Source organism: Misgurnus anguillicaudatus, chromosome 16 (genome assembly GCF_027580225.2).
Source record: "Misgurnus anguillicaudatus chromosome 16, ASM2758022v2, whole genome shotgun sequence".
NCBI lineage: Eukaryota > Metazoa > Chordata > Actinopteri > Cypriniformes > Cobitidae > Misgurnus > Misgurnus anguillicaudatus.
In genome coordinates, this window is record NC_073352.2 from 22,377,551 (window position 1) to 22,402,020 (window position 24,470).

At 39.3% G+C, this 24,470-nt stretch overlaps 1 protein-coding gene across 11 annotated transcripts in view; it reads left to right on the top strand.

Moving 5' to 3' along the window:
- Positions 1 to 24,470, top strand: part of diaph2 (diaphanous-related formin 2) — a 510,829-nt gene that overhangs the window by 306,381 nt on the left and 179,978 nt on the right. For all 11 annotated transcript variants that reach the window (XR_012357976.1, XM_073854348.1, XM_073854345.1 and 8 more), the window contains one exon: positions 17,901 to 18,030. Coding sequence is in view for 10 of the 11 variants with exons in the window: in XM_073854348.1 (XP_073710449.1) it covers positions 17,901 to 18,030 (130 nt within the window). In the remaining variant the exon portion in view is untranslated. The remainder of the gene's footprint in view (positions 1 to 17,900; positions 18,031 to 24,470) is intronic.

A 24,470-nucleotide genomic window follows, 5' to 3' on the forward strand; every position in this document is an offset into this window, starting at 1 on the left:
TGGAGAATAACATCTACTCTAATGTTATGAGAGGTTATTTATAGAGCTGGCAGGTCGGCCTCCTTGAGAGTGTCGTAACTGTTACTAGAACGTGTATGAAAGCTGTAACTGCTGTTGTTATGTAGGCTACGGTATATGAAAATGGACATCTGGGTGTGTGTTACACAAGCTGATTTGGATGGTGAAGCCATTTGGTCATGCTATGAAAGACAGCCACCCCCCCGCTGGTTTTTCCAGGCAGCCAGATCTACACCGTCACTCTTAGTTACATCTCGTTGCTGGCCTTGTCATCTTCTCAGAGGTGTCCCAGATGCTGCTGGGACACAGGTGTCCCAACTGCAGGGGTTTAAGCTGGAGCCAGTTGCGGGATAGCGGAACGGTTGTTCTTTCCTTCTGCTATTTTGGATTATTTATTTTGCAACACTGATAAATCTGTTTCTGAAGGCTATTGAGTCAATGAATTACAGTTTGATCTTGAAAAGTAATTGAAAAAGCTGAGGCAATTTCATTTACGGTTTTATAGTGTGATCTTTAATCAATGTACGTTTTTTACCTCGCTCTCTAAAACACCTCGATCCCACCTCGCGCTCATGCTCGTAAACATCTGAGCCTTTGATGAACATCTTCTTTTCTGGTAAAGCATGCATGCAAAATTGATTTTAAATGAAGAAGCTTGATTAAAAATGAAGATGGACGTTGCGATGGGAAAAACACCACACGCATACACATTTCATGTGAGCTCGTTCCTCAGGGTCTTCGTTTTATGTGGATTTTTGCTTTTGCCACACACTTTCATGGTTCACTCTTGCATGAATATGCTCCCTGTGAGTTTTTTCATTGAGATGTTTCAGTGTGGCAGGTTTGCAGGTGACATGAAAATTAGGTGGATAGGTGGCACTGCTTTGCTTTGTTTTTGGTGCTGGATGGTGTTGTTGGCCAGAGGGAGGACACCACTGACAGGTGACCCTGCCCTGGGCATGGCAGCTGTGTGGGAGAGCATCCAGTGGTCATCACAGTTTGTCGGTCTGTAGTATTTTCTCTGACCCTTTATTTAAAGCCTGTCCTTGGGTCTCACCGAAGCAGACTAGCACACACTAGGCTTTGTCCTCAGGTGCCGACAGAGTAGACATCTCTATAGCTCTCATCTGCCTGTGCATGTAGGCTCTTAATGCGGCTGTTTTTAGTTCTGACGGTCGTCGACAAAATGGGAATTTTAAAATTGTGAGTCCTATGAATGAAAAAAAAAATGTAAAAAAAATATAAGGTAATAAAATCTTAACAAGTAAAGCAAAAATGTATTGGGTCCAGATATGTGTACCTGCAGGTTCGTTCTTTCTTTCTTCTCTTTCGCTCTCTCTCTCGCTCTCAATTTTAATTTAAGTGTGCTTTATTGGCATGACAAAAACTGTGCATTTGTATTGCCAAAGCATTTGCAGCTGGTCTCTCTCCCTCACATTACCAAGTCTCACATTCAAAGAATATGACTGAAGTGCCTTCATAACAGTGTAGACAGTTTTCTTTTATCCTCATCATGTACTGATTGGGTTGTAATTGATGGACAAAGGGAAATGTTCACATTCTCACTCAGTTGAGTCAAGTAAATGGCCCCCTATGTGGCGGACCTCAGCTTGCTAATGAGCTCATCAAGAAGGGCCGGTTGTGGGCTGACCCGTTATCCACAACTCTTTTACACACACTCCGTCTACCAGCTGTGGATTTCATTAGCATATTTCAGAAGCTTTTTACAGGTTAACTTGCTTGTTAACTCAGAACAGCTATAGCCAATTTTGATTAAAAAACAAACATTGCTGTGTTTAAGCCCTTCTGCTTTCCCTTAAACATCTGGCAGTATCAAAGAAACAGCCAGTCGTAATCACTGCCACCGGTGAGCTTAGCCGTTTGTGATTTTTTTCTGAGCAGCAAAACTTTTTTTGTATGCCGAACTCCAACAATTTACATACATGTAGAATACTTGTAGTATTCAGGGCTCGAGAGTGTGACCATTTTTCAATGGTGCGCCTTAAAAAATCTGAGGTTGCACCAGCCGTTCAAGTGAAAAAGTCTCCGCAACTCGAAAGTCTTGTTCTGGTTCAACAACACATATACATTAGACACACACACATTGTGGTCTAAACCAATCAGTGAAGGGCGGACACCTTTCTCCCTCTCTTTCATACTATGAGCCATGGTTGTGGACAAATGTGAAGCGAATGCCACGAGAGAGAGACAAAATGCATGAAAGAGACAGAATATGTGCGCGCGAAAGAGACAAAATGCACGAAAGAGTCCAAGTCTGTGCGCGCAAGAGAGAGAGCAAAGATGCGCGAAAGAGTCCGAGTCTGTGCGTGCAAGAGAGAGAGCCAAAATTTGCGAAAGAGACAGAGTCAGTGTGCACAAGAGAGAGAGAGAGACAATGTGTGTGCGCAAAACAGAGCGAGTTTGCGCAAGAGAAGGAATATATATATATTAATGTATGAAGAGTTTGGTTCCAAAACGCAATAAATCCATTTTGACAAATTTCGGTAAAAACGTGTTTTCTATACCAAGAAAGTTACAAGATGAAAACTCATTGCTGCGGTTATACTTGACGCCGTCGTTTAACATTTTTCAAAGCGATCAGCTGTAAAATGTTTTGGTCCTGCTCGATTTTCGTTGGCTTCACGTAAAATAATGTAAAGTTTTTCATAAGATCCTCTGGGGTCAATGTGTTAGAATCACATAAACTTCACAGATGCTGTAGGAAGAACAAGCACCCGTCTCCCGAGTGCCTCCCGCGTAAGTTATTGGATGTTGATGACTTACAATCTTTCCCGTCACAGAAAACAACCACAGGTTTAGCAATGCCATTAAAGTATTATTTTGCTTTTGTTTGTTTGTTGATCACAAAGTACAAAGTAGATGAGGAAAACTAGGATTCCGTCTACTCAACGCGCCGCCATTGTTTGTTTACATTGCGTGGAAGGGACCGGTTCGCTGTAATATGTGGAGCGGATTTATTGCGTTCTGTAGAAAAGCAGGAGTGGCGTATATCGCGTTTTGGGAAAAAGGGAGAAAAGATGACAGAATAACACGGCGGATATTGGATTTTGCGTAAAATTAAGAATTTACTTTTAAATACTGACCTGATATAATACTGATTTTGGCAGTAACAAATTTTAAAAAAAAATGCAGTTTATTGCGTTTTGGAACCAAACTCTTCATATATATACATATACATATATATATATCCTGCACACAACATTAAAACTACAATGAAAGATGGGAACAAAGCAATGTATTAAAAGTATGTTTGAACAAATTTAAAAGCAATAGGCTGTAAGGGGAAAAAGAATCACAGCATGAAGATGATAAAATACATGTTAGTTTATTTTCTGTACATTTAACCACCATGGGGACTTGTAAAACTGCGGTGTTAAATGCAATGCAGTCAACAATTTGGGTGCACCTAACTTTTGTGCTGGTGCACCTAAGAAAAAACGTTAGGCGCACCAGTGCAACCAGTGCAAAAAGTTAGTGTAGAGCCCTGGTATTCCTTTAGCTCAATTGGTAGATCATTACATTAATTTATGTGCTGTATAAATTAAATGCACTGTATTCATGCTGTATTGTTTTGACTGTTGGACATTTCAAATAAATAACCACTACACAAACATTTTTGAATGTGGATACACATTTTTCGTATATACAGTACTGTAGTATTTGGACTTTTGCCATTTTATGTTTGTTTTTAGCCAGGGGAGAAACTTGTTTTCATCTATGAAGATCTAGCAGCATTGGCCATCATTTCTTCGAGACACAGTGAGCCGCTTTTAAGCTTGAGTTAACTTTAATCTTGCAGAAGTATGTGTGAGTGTAGAAAGTAACCTTCTGTTGTGGATTCTTGACTTTCTTTCATATACCTCTCATAAAAAGTAACTTCTGTGGAGGAGATTTGACATCTTTCAGGAAAGGTAGACTCAGAGGAATGCACACAAAGATTATGGCAACTTCAAATGAAATCAACCATGTGGGGAAAAGCTTACTTTAGAGCAAAGCCCTTTCAAAGCGGCAAGCATGAAAAAGTGTTAAATTACAGATAATGTTCATTAAATCAGGATTATTTTTTTTTTACTTTCAGAGTTATTTAAGCATGACTTTTCCGAGCAGAGATGTTGTAAGTGTTGATGAAGGCCAAACCTTTGGTTCGTTAAAGAAAAAAGACTGAAAGTGCTTGCTATTGCCATGCTATGCTTACCTTTATGTGTAGCTTGTCAGCTTTTAGATTGAATAAACGACAGTGACGTATACTTGACAAAGAAACACTCACTGCTGTTCTCATTCCTATATGTTCAGAATGTCACTTCACTATTTCTTAGCTTGTTAAAGATTTTCCCATCACTGGTTGTCTTCTCACAGATCTGGCATGGATGATGCGCTCACGGACAAATGAACTCCCTCAGCTACCTCGCACCCCGCCCCAAACTGGCTTGCGCCAGAGGTGTAGCCCGAGGCTCTCTGATTTTCATTGTCATTCTTACTAAGCAAACTAGCTTCATGGCACACTCAGAGCTTTTAGATTAGTCTATTGGCTACTGTTCCAGTCTAGGCTTTCTGCCATTGGAAGACAAAATACGCCAGTCGCCGGCAGCATCTCGGTATCCTTTTCTTCTGCCATGCCCCTCAGCTGCAGTGTGCTGGAGTGTGTCTTTCCCATCGTTTCCCTTGACTGAAAGAAAGCACAAATTACTGCTATGAGAATCTATGCGCAATCAATGCCTGTAAACTGAAGGTCCTTTGGCGAAATGTGTAATTGAGCAATCAGAGATGACAGTCCTTTAGGTGGTCTGAGATTTCTTGGTCCCCGTTGCCTCTCATGTCTGTTATTAGCTAATTGTTCTTGAGGATTTATATCTTTCGGATGTCTCAACGGAGGTTGATTGTTATTCTGTGCAACTCCTCAACATACTTGTATGAATATTGAAATGGGAGGATTGGGTAGGTTCAAATGCACTAACTAGACAGGCCGTCTTTGTCACGCTTAATCTTTATCTCTTCTTTTAGAACATGATACCTTCAGATATACTGACCTTGTACCTTCGTGAAAAATAAGCCAATTTCACATCAACTATGACAGTGTCTTCACAAATATTTGTTTTTGTAAATGTTGGCTGAATACGAAATAAAGTATCGGTACAGATAGCCTGCTTAGCATTATTACAGCAAGGGTACAATTCAATTAGGAATGTAATGGCTTTTGCGCAATGAATATTTCGAAGCCTGTGACTCACCCGTGCTTATCCTGACAACAGTGTGGGCAGTGGTTGTAAATGACGCTTTCAAATCATTCTACTCTTGGCTTTCTTGTTGTCGGCCCAGGTCCAGACTCATATCAGGAATTGGTGGCCAAGAACAGAAGGGTGCCCCCGATGCCCCTGATGCTTGTTTACTGCTGTCATACTGTAAATCTCACATCTATGTTATGCTGAGGTTGATCTTTCCTCTTCATTGTATATGCAGTAGAGCCAGGTTGCAGTACCACAAAACAATGACCATATTACTTTACCACCCCTTCTGTTTATCCTGATAGTGATAGACATCTGTCACAAAAGTTAGAGTTTGGGCAGGAACCTCAAGTGTTATTGTGTGACTCCCCCACCCCTCCAACAGGAGAATTTTAGTGCTTAGATATTTTATTGTTCTTTCATGCTCAGGAGGTTTGATGTTTCCAGATGGTTCAACACAGTTTCATGGCAGTTCATAACTATTTTACGAGAATGCTAATTCGTATGAATTCATATGATCTCATTAGTGCAATTCCGTATGATATGTTTTCATTTAGGAGTGGGGCTTCATTATTGCTTTTTTAATTATTTTATGTTTCACATCATGCGAATCGATACAAATTAGCCACCTTGTAAAATGGTTACAAGTTCCTGTGAGATCAGGCTGGATGTTTTATTTAAGTATCAACTTTGATGTTTCTTACAAACCTGCTTCGGAAAAATATAGATCGATACAAATGAGACTTAGTTGGTATGGGTATTTATAGATTTGGCATATCTGAGCTCACTTAGTGACATCTCTTCAGAAATCTATTTTATACATCTATTGTTGAGATGTCAGGGTTTTTTCTTAATGGAAATACCTGCAGGTGACAGAAAACATTACTATTAGATGTCTATAAAATCTTATGGAGAATAAGTTGAGATCTGTGATTTTTTTTATTACAGGCTGAATCATCGTCTCTGTGGGAAAGAAAGATGATCAGCAGAATCACAGAGGCATAAGAGTAGCAAAATGGAAGTGCCTTGACTGGAAAATTAGTGGAACATCATAACTTAAAGTAAATTAGATTATTCAATTTCAAACAAGATTACCAGAGACACTGACATAACTGATGTGCTACTATACACGCCTATGTATATCTACCTCACTTGATAAAGGTCTCTCTCTCTCTCTCTCTCTCTCTCTCTCTCTCTCTCTCTCTCTCAGTAATGATTTACAGTAAATGGCAGGGCTTTATACTAGAGGTCTTCTCGGGTCCAAAGAAATGTACCCGACCCAAAATGGCGTGCAGAAATCTTTTTTTCTTTTTTAAAGAAAGACCCAACCCAAGACAAACCCGAGAAAATTAGACCCGAGTCCAACCCGAACCAGTGCCAATTTTTTAACCCGACTGGCCCTGAATGTAAATGGGACTGACTTGTTTGCAGTCTGCATCCCAAGAAAAGGACTTGATCAGCACACACATAATAAAAAAGCGTCGTCTCAGGTCCGTTCTGCAAAAATACATTCATTTTAAGTAAGACCTCTACTTCATACAGTACCGTCCACTTTTGTATTTTGCGAAACATATGGCTAAATATCTGTCTGCTTTTTGTTTACATTGTGTCATAGGTTTGACCTGATTGTGTTTATAAGTTCAGAGTTCTGTTAGATAAAACCATAGACGGTAAAAAAATGGACGACGCCCGTTCGCTCTCTTCCATTGGCGAAGTGAAGCCCCAGTGTCCCGATACGGCGCTGACATCTTGGGTCTTGTGTTTGCGCAGTAGCGTTTTCAGGGCCAATCCTGCGTAGTAGTGAGCAGGAAGTAAAGCCGCGAAATCAAGGCCCCGCCCTCGCTCTCGCAGAATGCGCATATCATAGCTGTCAATCATGACACCACAGTTTTTATAGCTTTAAATAACTAACTAAAAACAAACTTATATTAAAAACAAACACTTGTATTTACATCAGCGTGATAAAAACTACAGTAAATGACAGAAACCAGCTTCGGATAATTGAAGTGTAAATAAATTGTTTAGTTGGTCTCAAGTCCCATTGAATAACATGGGGAATGCTTGGTTTATGACCTATACTGGGACCAGTCACTGGGGGGCGATTGAGATGTTTTGGCTTCACTTTTCAGGGCTTGTGCGGGACGCTTGGATAAAACGAATAATGTTAATGTTAATTACCCAGGACTTCTGGATGTCACCTTCTAAAACCAGTACATTTCCCTTACTCATCCTCTATTATATCGGCTTACTTCATTTTCAATAATAGGCTACTGTTATATACAGGGCTGCAAATGGGTGGAACGCAGGTGGACGGAGTCCAGGGAGTAAAACTTGAGGGGGAACAGAGTCAGATTTTTTTAAATGGTGGAACTGAAAAGGAATTAACTTAATAGCATTTAAAAATGACTTTTTATTATGAGTTTTTTATTGCAACTATTATTTTATAATGCATCATCAAGCTTGACACATGACACTTCACAGTTACAGTGGCTCTGTATGAGTAATGTATCGGTTTCATTTCAGATTTTTCCTCTTATTTAACATATCCTTTAACTAAGTAATCCAATTTTCACACTCTACACAATTTTTCTTTAACTTGAGTACATATTTATTGCTTAATTATCAAAAGTATGTTTGACTTAAAGGGACCCTCCACTTTTTTTTTAAAATTGTCCTCGTTTTTCACCTCCACTAGAGTTAAACATTTGATTCTTACCATTTTGGAATCCATTCAGCTGATCTCCGGGTCTGGCGTTACCACTTTTAGCATAGCTTAGCACAATCCATTGAATCTACTTTGTCTTTTAGCACCGCGCCTAAAAAATAACCAAAGAGTTTCGATATTTTTCCTATTTAAACCTTGTCTCTTCCGTAGTTATATCGTATACTAAGACTGACAAAAGGTAAAAATTGTGATTTTCTAGGCAGATATGGCAAGGAGCTATACTCTCATTCTGGCGTAATGATCAAGGACTTTGCTGCCGTAACATGGCTGCAGGCGGCGCAATGATATTACGTAGTGCCCGAAAATAGTCTTCTGCTGTTGAAAGATACTAAGGGGACTATTTTCGGCTGCTGCATAATATCATTGTGCCACTTTTAATTTTCTGTTCATCTTAGTACACATTGTAACTACAGAAGAGTCAAGTTTAAAATAGGAAAAATATCTAAACTCTTTGGTTATTTTTTAGGCATGATGCTAATGGTCTAATCAGATTCAATGGATTGTGCTATGCTATGCTAAAAGTGGTACCACCAGACCCAGAGATCAGCTGAATGGATTCCAAAACGGTAAGAATCCAAAATGCAATGTTATGTTATTGTAAACACAAGTCATTTAACCCCCCTCTTCCAAACTAGAGTCCTTCACATAATTTATGAAGATAATAATGCTTTATTGTTGTAGTACCAAAAATTATTTTTTCTATTTATTGTATTGCTTCATTGTTATGCGTCTCTCTTACTTCTCTTTAAAAAAAAAAGAACTGTTCAAAAGTAAAAAGGCACTAATTTCGTATAGGCCTACATTTAATCAGGTAGTTTTTATTTCATCTCATTCTCTCCGCATTGTGCTTATGTTACTTGGCAGATTAAAACCAACCTGCACACTGACGGCATTCTCTAATGACAGTTTGGGGCATAATAATAAACAAATTAAAATTTGAAATGCATGAAATTAAATTGTGATTACCCAATGTGAGCAGATGATTGATCCCCATCTAATGAAAGTGTGAGCGAGTGGTATTCACACACGTGTGAATGTGGAGTCTTGGCTGCGGGGTGTGTGAGGGGGAATGGACACAGTGCGGAGGGCCATGCTAATTACCTCTCTCAGCATGCATCAGTCTCCGGCAGCAGTGCAGTCGCTGTGGGAAATGATTACCGAACAAGTTGCCGTTGCATTGGCGTGCAGGCACCCGCACACACACATTTTCCCTCCTTAACCTCTCTTTATTCCCTTAACACTCCTCCCATTCACTAACTTACAAAGATTGATTTAATATGCCCCTGTCATTTATTTCTGTTTTTGTCACACACACAAAACAAAGTACAGTTTATCAATCAAAGAGTTCAGAATCCCTTTGACTTGTTTGAGCATTTTTATCAGAAAAACTCTTGCCAACAAAGTGTTATTTCTAAATTTAAGCAGATTTGAAGACAAAGTATAATGTATAATACGTGCTAAGAACAGTGGGTTAATATCATTATCTCATTTTTGACAGAGGTGGCGTTTAGCAACCTTTGCATCTGAGCTCCTCAAATGCAGACTGTTAGCTATAGGAGTAAATGAAGAGTTTGGTTCCAAAACGCAATACATCCATTTTCACTAATTTCGGTAAAAATTGTTTTCTGTAGAATCACATTAGTTCCCCCTGAGGGCAAAAGGTCCAACTGCAGTCAATAAATATCTTTTATATATAACATTAAAATATGCAAATATTTTTATGTGCAAAAAGATTTAACATCGATTATGCATTGACCGCTTTCTGCCTGGTGGATTGCTTGCAATTTTCAGGACATTATTGGAGTTCTCATGAACATCATTTGGGCTCTTGCTATTACTGTACATTTCCATCCGAAATGAGACCAATATAATGTTCCTCTCATGTCCGCGTCAATTATTGCGGTCTCGTATTTTGTGACAGTCATTACATATTCAACCTCATTTGGTATTCCCTTCACTGGCAATTAGGCTGATGTGATTAGTACCGAAAGTCTGGCAATAATAACTGCCACTTAAATCTTTCGACATCACTGGAGGACTGTCATATTCCACGGAGTTTCAAGGTGCAAAACAGCTTTTATTATATTGGAGAAACACCAGAGAGTTGAGGAACAGTAATACTGTCTAATGACCGAGTTATAAATAACTAATACAATTCCAACAGTTTGCTCTGAAAGGCTGATGAGAAGCTACAGTGCTGTTTCCACAATTGCACACAGTAGCATCTAAAAGCTTTTAGGGATGGGCCGATAAATCGGCCGATGATGCTTGCTGTGCTTTTTAATGAATTACAGTGTAATGCCGCTACATCCAAAAACCAGAGGGCACAAAAGACGTTAAATACAAGTTAATTGACAAGCGGACATGTTAGTAAATTGCATTTCATTATTAATTATAAAAAAGGGTACTCAGACGATTAACACATGTATGGCGTAAAAGTGGGATGGCTTGGATGGCTATATGAATGTAAACTTAAACAGTACAAATGTCATAGTTTTAATACATTTTGCAGTAATGTTATTACTTGGAGGCTTCCATTGTGTTCACATCACAATACATGGTGTCAAAAGGTTGCATCCAAAACCCATTCTGTGAACGCTACAGCGAGGTAAACATGGCAAACATGTCTTCAGTTAGTAGATTGTAAAATGATGTGAAAATGTACACAGAATTTCACATATGGTCTTGACACCAGCATGCTACAACAAAAATACAAGGACATCAATGTCTTCTGTTCAGCCTTATCAATGTGAACCATAGAATTAGATAAATGATGAACAATACGGTATAGCACTTTATTTAACAGTACGTGTACTTACCTTGTACATGTATGGTAAATATGTTGTACTTACAGACACATATGTGAGTATCTACATGGTAATTAAATGGAATCATTACTGTACTTACTTACCAGTGGTTCATAATTAGTAGTTATTATGTAACTCTGCATAAGTACTGGGTAATACTTGATACCTACTTATAGTGTATGTATACAGTAACTAACAAGAAACACTACTGTACTTATAAATGAATGTTCAATATAAGTATTTAGTACTTACAGGCAAGTGTGGGCTAATGACATGTCATATAGGATATGCTATATCTTAGGTGGTAGGTCCTGTGTAATAACTGTGTAAAATTCAACACTTTATTTTACAGCCCTGTTTTCATGCCATTACTATGGACTCACTAGTGAATGTACCCAGTACTTAATGCGTAGTCAGTGCTTGGGTTTAAAGGGTACAAAAAAGGACAAATATACTGAGTACAAAAATGGCACATCAGTGGTGTTTGTTATAAGTTTTCATATACGTACACTGTATGTGCCTGTCATTAACTTACACTGGCTTGAAATTACCACACACATACAATGTATAGACAATTTGTAAGTACAGTAGTGTTTATTATTAGTTATCATATACGTACACTATAAGTACCTGTCATTAACTTACACTGGCTTGTAAGTACTACACACTTACCATGTATATATAATGTCAAGGTACACTAGTGTTTGTTATTAGTTATCATAATGTCAGGATTCTGCCATAGGAGTCTTGTTTTATGTTTTAGTATGATGGCAGGGTTCTGACAGTCTCTTATTCTATGTGGAGGCTCATGGCCTTGTATATTGGGTCATGTGCCTCTGGTGTCTCGTCTCTTGTCTCCGCCCCCTGTTCTCCCAGCTCATCAGTTAATCATTAGTTCATTACCCTCACCTGTTTTCCCCTTGTTATCCTGCTTAGTTTTTCATATTTAAAGGAACAGTTTGTAAGAAATGTATATCACGTAAACATAAAATGGCCCTGATATGTCACTAGACATTAAGAAATCATTTTCATTTCAAATACTTATATCACTGACAACAGTGGTCTGGCCAGGATATTGTCATTTAAAAAGTGGAGTTGCAGCCCACAACTGATGTTTATGTTGTCATGTAGTGCAGTGGTTCTCAAACTTTTTTGTATGCGGCCCCCCTTGTGTACGGCACATTCCTTTGTGCCCCCCCAAACAAAATGTATGACAAAAAACAGTTCTAAAACTTAACATTTTAATTAAACAAAACATATTAAATCATACAAAGTAGTGTTGTTGGTTGGTAGCCTTATTTTTTTAGGTTTAAATACAGTGAAATCATGATAAATTAATGTATTTTAGAAAATTTTATAAGAACTGGGGCCCCCTGGGACCATCTTGCGGCCCCCCTGGGGGCCCCGGACCCCAGTTTGAGAACCACTGATGTAGTTTATTGGCCACCAGTTGTGTGATTGCAGTACCAGTTTAAGCCACAAGTTTTGTGATTGCAGTATCAGTTTTGGCCATAATCCTACATACTGTTCCTTTACTGCCCTCGTGTTCTCAGTCCTGTGCACGTTCGTTTTGTATTGGTCATGTGTGATCTTGTCTAGTGTTTGTATCATTGTCAAGTTTAGTTTAAGTCATCTGTTAATATTTCGTGTTTCATGTATGTTTTGCTCCCACGGGGCTTTTGTTTTGTCAGTGTTTAAAATAAAAGTGTTTTTTGTTCACCCCCGACATCGCCTGCATTTGGGTTCATCCATCTGCAATTCTTCACAGTTACAGTATACCTACACTATAACTGTATCTGGTATTACCAAGTACTTATTTAGAGTTACATAATAACTACCAAGTATGTACCACTGGTAAATACAGTAGTGATACCATTTAATTACCATGTAGATACTCAAAGTAAGTACCCCACATTTGTCTGTAAGTACAACATATTTACCAGTACACGAATTGTAATATAAAGTGCTACCACTATGGTAGCGACCATAGTATTATCCTTTATAAACTAGTAATATTTCGTAACAACCATTACACGCGCATCACTATGCGCAAATCATAATGGCGACCTCTACAGCTTACAATAAGCATTATGTTGGGATTAGAAGTAATGACAGTATTGAATGTGTTTCTGTCAATGGATTTGGCAAATATAAGTCTTCATAACCGAGATATATACCCTTTAAATACTCTTGTCCTCTAAATTTTGCGTCTCAAAGAGAAATTTCTGCAAAAATGTAAGGTCAGTCGCAAAAGCAACTGTGTCCATACCTTTTCAGCGCTAAATTTAAACTGTGTGTCTTCCTGACAGTCATTTTTTAACAGCAAAAGAGGCAGTTGCATTACCACAAGCTGCTAGTAAATCTGGCCCTAAGTTTCACAATTTTTGGTGTGAAATCTAATTGATGAGCTCTTTACGTGGGTGCTTGAGAGATCCAATCTTTTAAAAAATGTAATATAAATATTCTTGCGATTTTAACTTTAGCTGACAAGTGCCATCAATCCTCATTTAAATGTGTTAAAACTTTAGATGGGTGGTGTTAAAGTAAAACAAAAAGTGATTTTGTGCAGATGGTTTTTAATTAAATGTAATTTGTAAGTAAAGATGCTGTTTATCTTTTCTCCTTCTGCTCATTGAAATAGAACAAAGAAAAACAAAAATACTAATTTTATTCCTATACAATCTTTGTTTAGCTTATTGTGATTGTGACATCCTAAGGACACTGAGAGTGTGACATCACATACAGCATATCAGCTTGAAACCGAATTTATGTACAATAGATTTTTAGCAGTGAATTGAAAATAGATTTGAAAGAAAATACTTAAAGGTACAAAGTTAGTCATGTGAGTGCACGTTTGAAGCAAGTGTTTTTTTACGTTTTATGTTTTTTTTACTCTCTTAAAAGACATTAACTGTGTTAAGCTTGTGTTTTTTGTGATAGCTGTGGAAATCAGAGAAGGCAGGCATGCAGGACGCGTGCTGAGGTCGACAGCGTCGGATGGCAAAGCCTTTAAAGTGTATTATCTCTCCGCCTGCTCAGTCGCTGTTCTGCGCGTTAGCGGCTCAGTGCTGGCTGATTGGTAAACACCCCGTGGCTGAGCGGGTGCAAAACTTAATTCTGTTTAAATAAAGAAAACAACATTAGGATTCTGAAGCAGCGTCTGAGTTACAAGAGCGACTGGCCTTGTTTTGATATACGCACTGGAGCGTTCGCGATTACTTCCACATTAACCATTCCGTGCGTTTTTAATTCGCATACTAGAGAAGACGGAGGTAAACTATAGATCCTTTTCAGAGGCAGTGACTTACGCACACATGGCTGGTCAAAGCAGCGCGCACAAACCTTTCCCCCGGAAACCGAAGCAAATGTTTCGCTTTTTTTGCCAGGTGTGGGTTTTGTTATGGTTACAGTGAAATGAAAGACCTGCGTTTATTTGCTTATATTTATTCTCGTCTTCTGTTTTTGTTCCCATCCTTCTAAACCGATATGGATTTCAGACAGCCAGCTGCGTAGAAGTAAAGGGTCATTCTGGAAGAAAATAAACTAGCATTTAGGAAATGGTTTCTTTTCATTTGTTTTCCTTTCTTCATTTTTAGCACCGTGACTTTATAAGGTGCTGTGTGTGTTGTATTATATTGGAGATTTCAGTTGAAGCATGTCTCTGTGTCTGCTCTCATTTATTGCCAATCTCTCAGGGAGAAATTGGAAGTGATTTATCTAATGGATGCTGGAACACAGTGGCATTGTCAAATGAAAACACTCCACAGGAATTTCTCATAATAATTCATGGAATTATTTGCCGGACTGTTTTCTAGGGCTCCTCCAGTGTGGCCGATCAGGCTGCGGAAAAGTGTGCAATCGCGTTCGCTGATAAATAGATAAATACCACTAAACGGGCTGTAAAGCAAGAGCCTGAATTATGCTTTCCTAATGGACTAATCAATTTTGACTCCTCGAGTCTGAGCTCACAGCAATTCATCCTACCTGGGAACAATTGCTTTATAATCTCAGGAAGGCTTTCTCACTTTGAAAGGATACAAAGGCCTTGCAGAGCTAAAAGCTTTATTGATCTCAAAGACTCCTTTGAATAGGTAATTATATGTCACAATGTGCTTAGATTAATATATTGCCTTTGTTTGCATCTCGAAATGATAAATGAATCTTTCAGTGTGCATATCATTTATGTAATCCTAGATCATTAGGGAGGATGACCGCGTACGCGGGATAGGCCGTAATGGAATGCAGCGGGGGAGAGAGTCTCCTGTCATCTGTTCGGCAGGCGAGGTTTATCTCATCTTTGCTTGTTATTAAATGAAACATCAGCATCCCACAGCTGGCCAGAGCAGGCTTCTGTCAGGTTTGGCAGATTGTCAGGTGTTGGGGTCTACAGGTCTACAGATGTTTATTCGTATTATTATTAAAGGAACACGCCCACATTTTGGGAATTTAGCTTATTCACTGTATCCCCCAAGTTTTGATAAGTCCATACATACCTTTCTCATCTCCGTGCGTGCTTTTTACTCTGCCTAGCTTAGCACAAAGACTGGAAGTAAATGGCTCCAGCTAGCATACTGCTCCCAATAAGTGACAAAATAACGCCAACATTGTCTATTTACATGTTATGATTTTGTATTTATCACACCGTGTACAAATAACATGGTCTTGTGAGACGCAGCCATCTTTTGGCCGTATACATACTGGGAACTATATTCTCTAAAGAGGAAGCACTGCTACTTGGGCGGAGTGATTTGCTCGCAGTGTGTATGCTGTTAAAAGATTGCTGTGTCTCATATGCCCTTTTTATTTATACATGGTGTGACTTTACCAATCACAACACATAAATATGAAAATATTTGTTATGTTATGTTATGTCACTTGGGAGCAGTATACTAGCTGGAGCCATTCATTTCCATTCTTTGTGCTAAGCTAAGCTAGCGGGGGCTGCGTCAGACAGAGTTACAGCACACACGGAGATGAGAAAGGTATGTATGGACTTATCTAACTCTGGGGGATACAATGAATAAGCTAAATTCCCAAAATGTGGGCGTGTTCCTTTAAAGCTTGCTTACATCTAAAACATCTTTTTTACCTGACCCAAACCTTAGGTGTGATACATTAGTAGACAGCGTACATTAGATTGCAAGGTGAGCTTTGTGTTGCATTGTCATTTTTTTTTTAAATAACAGCAAGGAAATAGCTGTTTTCCATAATGCCACCTATTTAATAATCACTGGTGTGATTGATGTTATAGTAATGACGGATGTTTGTTTCTTGTTTAATTTTATATTACATTTCGGTCCAATGCTTCCGTCTCATTTGTTTAAGAAAAATGCGCTCATCACAATTTACGAAGAGAGAAAACGCATGCGACCGCATCCGTTCATTAATTCACCATTGTACCTGCCACATACATCTAGAAGAAAACCAATTTCTCACCTCTGTATCCACAGAGACATTTTGTAAGAGAAAATCTATGGGAGACATTATGTGTAGCGGGGAAGTGTGCCAGCTGTCGTGGGTTTGCCATCAGTTTGTGTAAAGGTTAATATCACATCTGCTGTGCAGTCCAGCTTGAGGATTCATTCTGCCGTCCTCGGCTCTGCTGCGGGACTCGACGGCTATCTTCGCTGTGAAAGCAGCCGTCCTGGAGTCCGGGCTTGACAGCAAACAATCTGTTTGAGTCTAAGAGGTTGAAGAGGTCACCCAGCCCCAGTGCACTGCTTAATGTGGGCCTGCAGCCGTGGCCCTCCAAATAGAGTGGAGAGCGAAAGCGAGGGAAATGGTGCTCCATAAATGTTTAGTTTATCATATCTGCAGTTTTCATAGCTATAGATTTGCCGTCACCGAGGGAACTTAGCCCTTTATGAATAAAGGCGGGGGTGTTGCGTGAAATCCATCCAACTTTCAGATGTTTTTTCATGGGAATTGGTTGCTTGTGAAAAGGTGGTTTAAATATAGAACTCACATGTTTTTGATTTTATACTGTTAATGGCACGTGAAGGCTTACATTTGGTGTGCTGCAGTTTTATTGGATTTAACTTGATTAATGTGGATTGGGTAAATGGTCCAGTTTATCTGATCTTTGTTATGGATTGGTGTTAACTTGGAATTCAGGCATTTTATTACGGGAACCACACCGGTCCGTAGCAAGAGCTAGAACTGTGTATTGATCTAAATATTTCATTTCTTCCATGTCACCTTAATCTTGTACAAAGAAGGGTTGTGGTTTGGGGGAAAGCTCCTTTAAAATTAAATGTGGTAAATAAGTAAACGGGAAAATATTCCTTCGTGTGCTCTGCGCCAGCCAATTTCAACTTTATTGACACACCTATTTGTCAGATTCCTGTGCAAACACCTTTAAGTGCTGTGTTGACACATCAATATATGATGTGATCCTCTGTAGGTTCAGCCGAACACATGTTTCTTGATGGGTTTGAGATTCCTTTCACTGCATATAAAACATATCAAAAAAAGGTGCAAAATCATCTTTTTTTATTTGTCTGTTTGTTTGTCTGTGTGTTCCGGTGTAGCTTATTGGTACACTCTAAAAATGTCTGGGTTATTTTATAATGGGTAAATATTGGACAGAACACAACGTTGGGTTAAAATTGACCCAATGCTGGGTTGTTTTAACCCAACTGCTGGGTTATTATACCCCATGGTTGCATAACAACAACCCAACATTGGGTCATTTTTGACCCAGCATGTGTTCTGTCCAATATTTACCCATTATGGGTCAAAAATAACCCAGCCATTTTTAGTGTGTAGAGCATTGCTATAGTAGTGCAAAAGGTCATGGGTTTGAACCCAGAGAACACACATATTGATAAAATGTATAGATTGTAATGGACTGTAAGATGGATAACTGCTACAGTTAATGTATGCATAAATGTAGATTTAGTACTATAAAATCTGTGTTTCTGTCTAACTTTTCTATAGTCATCTGGTATGATATTTTGTATTTAGAATTATGCTGAATACATTTACGTAGACATCTAAATTTAACATTGTACTCTCTTGAGTATCGTCATTTACACTATCAATTCAACGCTGTCAGTGATTCACACTCGCACGTCTCACTGTCATGTCTCAATTTTTGCTTAACAGCTTCGTGACACAAAGTCAACAGACCAGAATACCACTCTTCTGCACTTCCTGGCTGAAAAGTGTGAAGAGAAGTATCCTGGGATTCTCAAGTTCCCAGAAGAGCTTGAACATGTGGACAGCGCCAGCAAGGGTAAGCCAACTCTTTATTATGAAGTCAATCACGTGGCAGTACTTTTATATATCAACCTGTTAGAATGATAGATATGGCAGTTTTGGTAAGCACAATAGTATAGCATTAAGTTATAATTCACTGCTTTAGTCTGATTAAGTACACATAGAATTTCACTTCAAATCTTTAGATTTTGCGTGGGGAAACTAACACGGGGTTAAAGGATAATTCCGGTATTTAACACTTTTAGTCTCATTTCTGGTTTGTTTTGAATGAACTACAGTGATGGACACTGAAATTTTAAAAATGGGTCGTGTCTTGACTTTTTGACTCGTTTAGGAGCGTACTTAACTGCTTCAGAATGGAAGTCAAGGGCCATGTACATACATGACATTAAAACAACACTTAACGTTCATTTTTAAAACTGTACTACTCACTGAGTGGTTCGTGGTGTTCGTTGATGATTAAAAACAAATATATTGGTGCAATGTATTATTTCAATCCGTGTTATTTGCTATAGTGGAACTATTTTTTCAGATACCTCACAACCGCGTATATACTTCCGCTCTATATTTGAGTCTGAAGCGTTAGCACACTCCAGATCACTTGATGGCGACAACCACTTTGTCGTACAAGAACGCTGAACGGAACTCTCTGAACAAAACCCATCAAATATGGGAAAAATTTCTTCTGAGAGAAACAGAGCAAAAAAACTACAAGCACATGTAAACAGACCCCTTTTCCGTTTCCGGCGGCGGAGTGATATATCAGCGAGCAATGAGTCTTCCAAGAGAAGTCAATGGAATTTTACAAAATGCCAAATAAAACACGACAGAAACTGTATTTCGCGAAACCACGAACCTCTCGGTGAGTAGCACAGTTTTGAAAATGAACTTCTTGTTTTAATGACATGTTTGTGCATGGGCCTTGACTTCCATTCTGAAGCAGTCAAGAGACGCTTCTAAACGAGTCAAAAAGTCAAGACACGACCCATTGTCAAAATGTCAGTGTCCATCACTGTAGTTCATCCAAAACAAACCAGAAATGAGACTCAAAGTGTTAAATACCGGAATTATTCTTTAATTGTTACACAAACCGTTTACATTGTTGCACAGGTTTGAACGATTTGTTTTTCCTGTATTTTTTCACACTGCCAGAATAGGGTTCAAAGTTTTGATTTCATTGGTATGAACTATAATAATTCTTTTTTTTTTTTTGCATTGTTTGTGATGTTATTATTTCTAGTTTGAGAGAGTTAGTGATGTTAGTGCTGTGATAATGTTTTGTTTTAGGCTAGATACAATGCTTTGTTTAACCAATACGTTTTTCCTTATTGTCTTCCTCTTCATAAGATGTTATCACTTTGAATCAAACAGAATTCCTGTTATGTGAGGACATTATAACCTCTGATCTGATGATATCAGTTATGTTCTTCATAGGAATGTGGGACCTCTTTTAAGTTTGACCTTGGGATATTTACCCAAGATTTTACCCTATACCGTACGCATCTAAATCACACTGCTTTATGGTGTTCGACAAATCTTTTATTGGTTTTCTCTGACGGCCTTCTTTTAAGTCCTGAGCTTTGAGGCTTTTTATGGCTGGAATTAGATGAAGTAATGTTACAAGGATCAACCCAGGAGACTGGACACAATTGGCCCCACAGACTATAATTAGAGCTTTCGCAAAGAACGAAATAAAACTGTTTAATGGCCAAGGAGCCTTTCCTGATCCTTTGCAATGTGTAAATCGAGCGGCTTCGACTTCTGCGAATAGACCGGAGTTTCATTAGAACGGTGTAGAGCAGTTTTGAGGGTTGATGAAGAAGCTATAATGAAGCACAGGGGGCCCATATGCTCCTCAGTATGGTCGACAGGAAAGGTTAAGAGTCCAAATGGAGGAAGCAGCTTAGCAGGAGACGGTGGCGAAGTCTCGCGCAGCCGTTTTGATGTCGTGGAATAAATTCTTATTACGGCTTTAAGTGATTAAGAGCTTTAGTGCCTCCCACTATGCTGAGAGAGATTTCGACAAATTTAAATATCTGGTTTCTTAACTCACATTCGTTTTGAACAGATTTGGAAACGAAGACCACCAGTAAATGCAATAATCTTCTGTATTATAGTCACATGAAATGTCTGGCTCTGTGTGTGTCTGTCTGAGAACAAAATACAGGCGGGCGTATCCTGGCAGTGGCATAATTTCTCCTGTCAATAAACTAATTTGTCTTTAATTTCATTTGGAAATGTTTGGTTGAAGCCCTTGAGGTTTATTTGCTTTGTTAGTTACCTAATTGGTTATCTAATCTAATATAACAAATTCAGTGAATGATGCGGTCATTGAATAGAGTATACAGCGTTATCTTTGCTGGATGGCTTGATAGCTTGAACCGAATGCTTTAAAGAGAGCAAGTTCTGAGCTAATCAGTTTTTTGTACATGGCCTTTATCTAATTTAGAATGACAGACAAGCAGTTCCTGGGTCTGATTTGGTTCATTACGGTGAATACCACATCAAGACAGTGTCAGTTTTATAATAATACAGAAAAAAAATGTCATCTCTGGCATATGGGAAATACTCCTTTTCCATCATTAAAGGAATATTTCATTTTCTTAAAAGAAAAATCCAGATAATTTACTCACCACCATGTCATCCAAAATGTTGATGTCTTTCTTTGTTCAGTTTTTTGAGGAAAACATTGCAGGATTTTTCTTATTTTAATGGACTTTAATGGACACCACCACTTAACACTTAACTCAACACTTAACAGTTTTTGCAACGGAGTTTCAAGGGACTATAAGCGATCCCAGGCGGGGCATACGGGTCTTGTCTGGCGAAACGATTGTCATTTTTGACAATGGAGATAGCGGATATACACTTTTAAACCACAACTTCTCGTCTAGATCCCGCCCTGAAAGCATCAGCGTGACCTCACGCAATACGTCAAGAGGTCACAGAGGACGAACGCGAAACTCCGCCCCAGTGTTTACAAGTGTTGAGAAAGAGGACCGTTCCGACGTTGTTGTATGTGGAATGATACTAATTTTTGTCAGTTTATTGTTTACAATGGTCCGCAAATGTGTGTTTTATATATGTAACACATGACCTCCCTACGTCACTACGCATTTACGTTAGGTCGCGCTGGACCGGACCTAGACGAAAAGTTGTGGTTTAAAAGTGCATATTTTTATTTTTATTGTCAAAAATAACAATCGTTTCGCTAGATAAGACCCTTACCCCCCAGTCACATTAGCTACAAGCGACAGAGACAGAGCGACAGGCTACCATTCATTTTCAATGGAAGTGGCCGTTTGCCTGCGACAAGCGACAAGCTCGGCGCTGCGCGAGCAAGGCGGGGCCAAAATAGACAAGCAGGCTATTTTATGCAAATGCTGAGCGATGCGACAAAGCGACTGCCAATCGGAGTGAAGGAGCAGCGTGACGTAGGTCTGTGGTCGCGTCTGAGAAAATAATTCAAGATGGCGGAAAATGCGTATTTATGTATATATCTGATAAGTTTGGCATTTTATCTCATATATTTTGTTACTTTTATCGAGAAATAAATACTTTTAAATCCAAAAACACCGTTGTTGAAACTTAACAATACCTCTAAAGTGACTTTTGATACCGCTTTTGGAAACTAGCCAAGGAACGCCCATCAAGCGAGTGCGTGTCGCTCGGTGTCGTTCACTTTTGTAGCTAATGTGACTGTAGGGTTATGCCTCGTTTGGGATCATTTATAGTCCTTTGAAACTCCGTTGAAAAAAACTGTTAAGTGTTGAGTTAAGTGTTAAGTGTTGGTGTCCATTAAAGTCCATTAAAATGAGAAAAATCTTGGAATGTTTTCCTCAAAAAACATAATTTCTTCTGGACTGAACAAAGAAAGACATCAACATTTTGGATGACATGGTGGTGAGTAAATTAAATTATCTGGATTTTTCTTTTAAGAAAATGGACTAATCCTTTAAGGTGCCTCAGCTGGTTCTTTAAACCCACTGATCTTAGAGTATGTATACATCTCATATAATATTAAATGATTAATGTTAATTGTATTTTGATAAACTTAAATAAATAGCTTCAGACTGTTATGTCAATTCCTGCTTAAATGCTTTTTATATTTATCCTAGCAAAGGTAGGCTTCAATGTATAGACATTTTCAGTTTTTGTAAACCACATTTATCAGTCTTACCTGACTATTTCAGAAGCATACAGTATGTAATGCAAACGTATCTCACACCAGGTTAAGAGCTGAAGCATTTACTTTATGAGTGAATAATTCAGCTCTTGGTAATGATCTTTCAAAGACCTTTCTGTTCATGTCAGAAAGGTGAAAGAACATGAATATGTTTCTTTTTAACACAGCAGCACAGCTCGTTTTATACCCGAGCACCGTTTAGGCACCATCTCTTTTGTTCAATAATTCCTGGTAGCTTTCCAATCCTAAGTTCTTAAGTTTTCTTCTCCGCCCCCTGCACTGCTCAAAGCTAACCTTTCGGCTTGTTGTCTCTATGTTTTATCTCTTACTCCCTCAGCATTTCTCTTTCCTATCTGCAAAGTACATTCTGGTCTCTTAAGAATGATATTTCCTCCACTTTTACCCTGTCTCCCCATCAAAGCGGCTTTTTTTAGGCCAATGGAGTTGCACAGCAGAACGCAGGAGCACTGGTGCACTGCAAACTTTATCCTGCCCCGCCATGCCTTCACTCACAGGGGCACATGACTGTATACTTAGCTGATCTCTGCTCTTTGAGCTCCAATCGTTCACCAAAATCATGCACATGCCTCTCCTAGTGCATATCACATATAGCATTTTCTTGCAGTTTATGGTCTCAATATTTAAGAAATCAGGGGATTTCTTTCTGTAATGGTTTTGTTCTGTGTTTACTTGTGTTCTGTGTATTTTTGTATTTTGGACTTTTATTTTGATACCCTGCTCTGTTCTGACTTTTATTTTGATATTCATCATGCCATGTCACAGTTCACACTTCCTGTCTGTCTCTATATAAGTCACTTCCTGTTCACCTGTTCCTGGCTGAATATTACAATAGTAAGCCCAACCTGTTTGAATCTGTTTCTGTTGTCTGCTAATCTGTATCTGTATCTGCCTGTTTTTTGACCTGTGCCTGTTATCTGGATTTTGCCTGTACTGCCGCCTGCCCTGACACATTGCCTGTATTTTGGATTACGTCTATTGGTTTTGCCCTTACTGGATTTGTTTGCTGGCCCTTTTGGGATTTTACAAATAAACACCTTTTGCACATGGATTCACACCTTCATCGCTTTCTTTAAAGCACACCATTACAGAATATTCAGCCTATACCGGAATCCAGCAAAGGATTGTATTTCCCACCAGCATTATGAACCCCGCAGTAAGTCTGTTACGTCTTCGTCAGGGCAACCGCCCCATTGAGAATTATGTTCAGGATTTTTTGGACTTATGCTATTTAGTCGATTATAATGATGTGGCTCTCATGGACTTATTTCGTTGTGGTTTGGATTATGATGTGTCCCGCCTGATGCCAGTGAATACTATTCATTGGAAGTTAGAAAAGTACATTGACTTAGCGTTGATATGGAGTGGGTCTTCCTTCACTGTGGGAGCCATGAATGAAGAGCTCCACACTCCCACAGCACCCATCTCACCAGCAATAACTAAAGCCATGCCTGTTTCTAAAATGGCCACCACCATGCCTGTGTCTGAAATGGCCGCCACCATGCCTGTTCCTGAAATGGCCGCCACCATGACTGATCACAAAATGGCCGCCATCCTGCCTGTTCCCAAAATGGCCGCCATCCTGCCTGTCTCTGTACCTGTCTATGAGAGAGCTACCACCATTCCAGCACCTGTGTTTCAGAGAGCCATCATCACCACCACACCTGCACTGATGAGAGCTATTGTTCACCCTGAACCTGCTGTCAAAATGTCTGTCATGCCTGAACCGACTACCACAAAGGTATGTCTTATTGACTCAGTAATTTCTGAATTTGCCATAGCCCTGTGGTGTGTTTGGTCTGCCGTTTGCTCTGGTATTTCCCATGTTCCTCAAGGCCCTGAACCCGAACCCCTGGACTCATCTGATTCACTCGACCCATCTAACTCATCTGATCCGCCCGACTCATCTGACCTGCCCGTCTCATCTGACCTGCCCGTCTCATCTGATCTGCCCGTCTCATCTGACCTGCCCGTCTCATCTGACCTGCCCGTCTCATCTGACCTGCCCGTCTCATCTGACCTGCCCGTCTCAACTGACCGGCCCGACACAACTGACCTGCCCGACTCATCTGACCTGCCCGACTCATCTAATTCATCTGATTCGTCTGTCCTGCCTGATTCACCTGTCCCATCTGATTCGTCTGTCTCATCTGATTCACATGATTCGTCTGGCTCACCTGGCTCACCTGTCTTATCTGACTCACCTGGCTCATCTGATTCACCTGGCTCATCTGATTCATCTGATTTGTCTG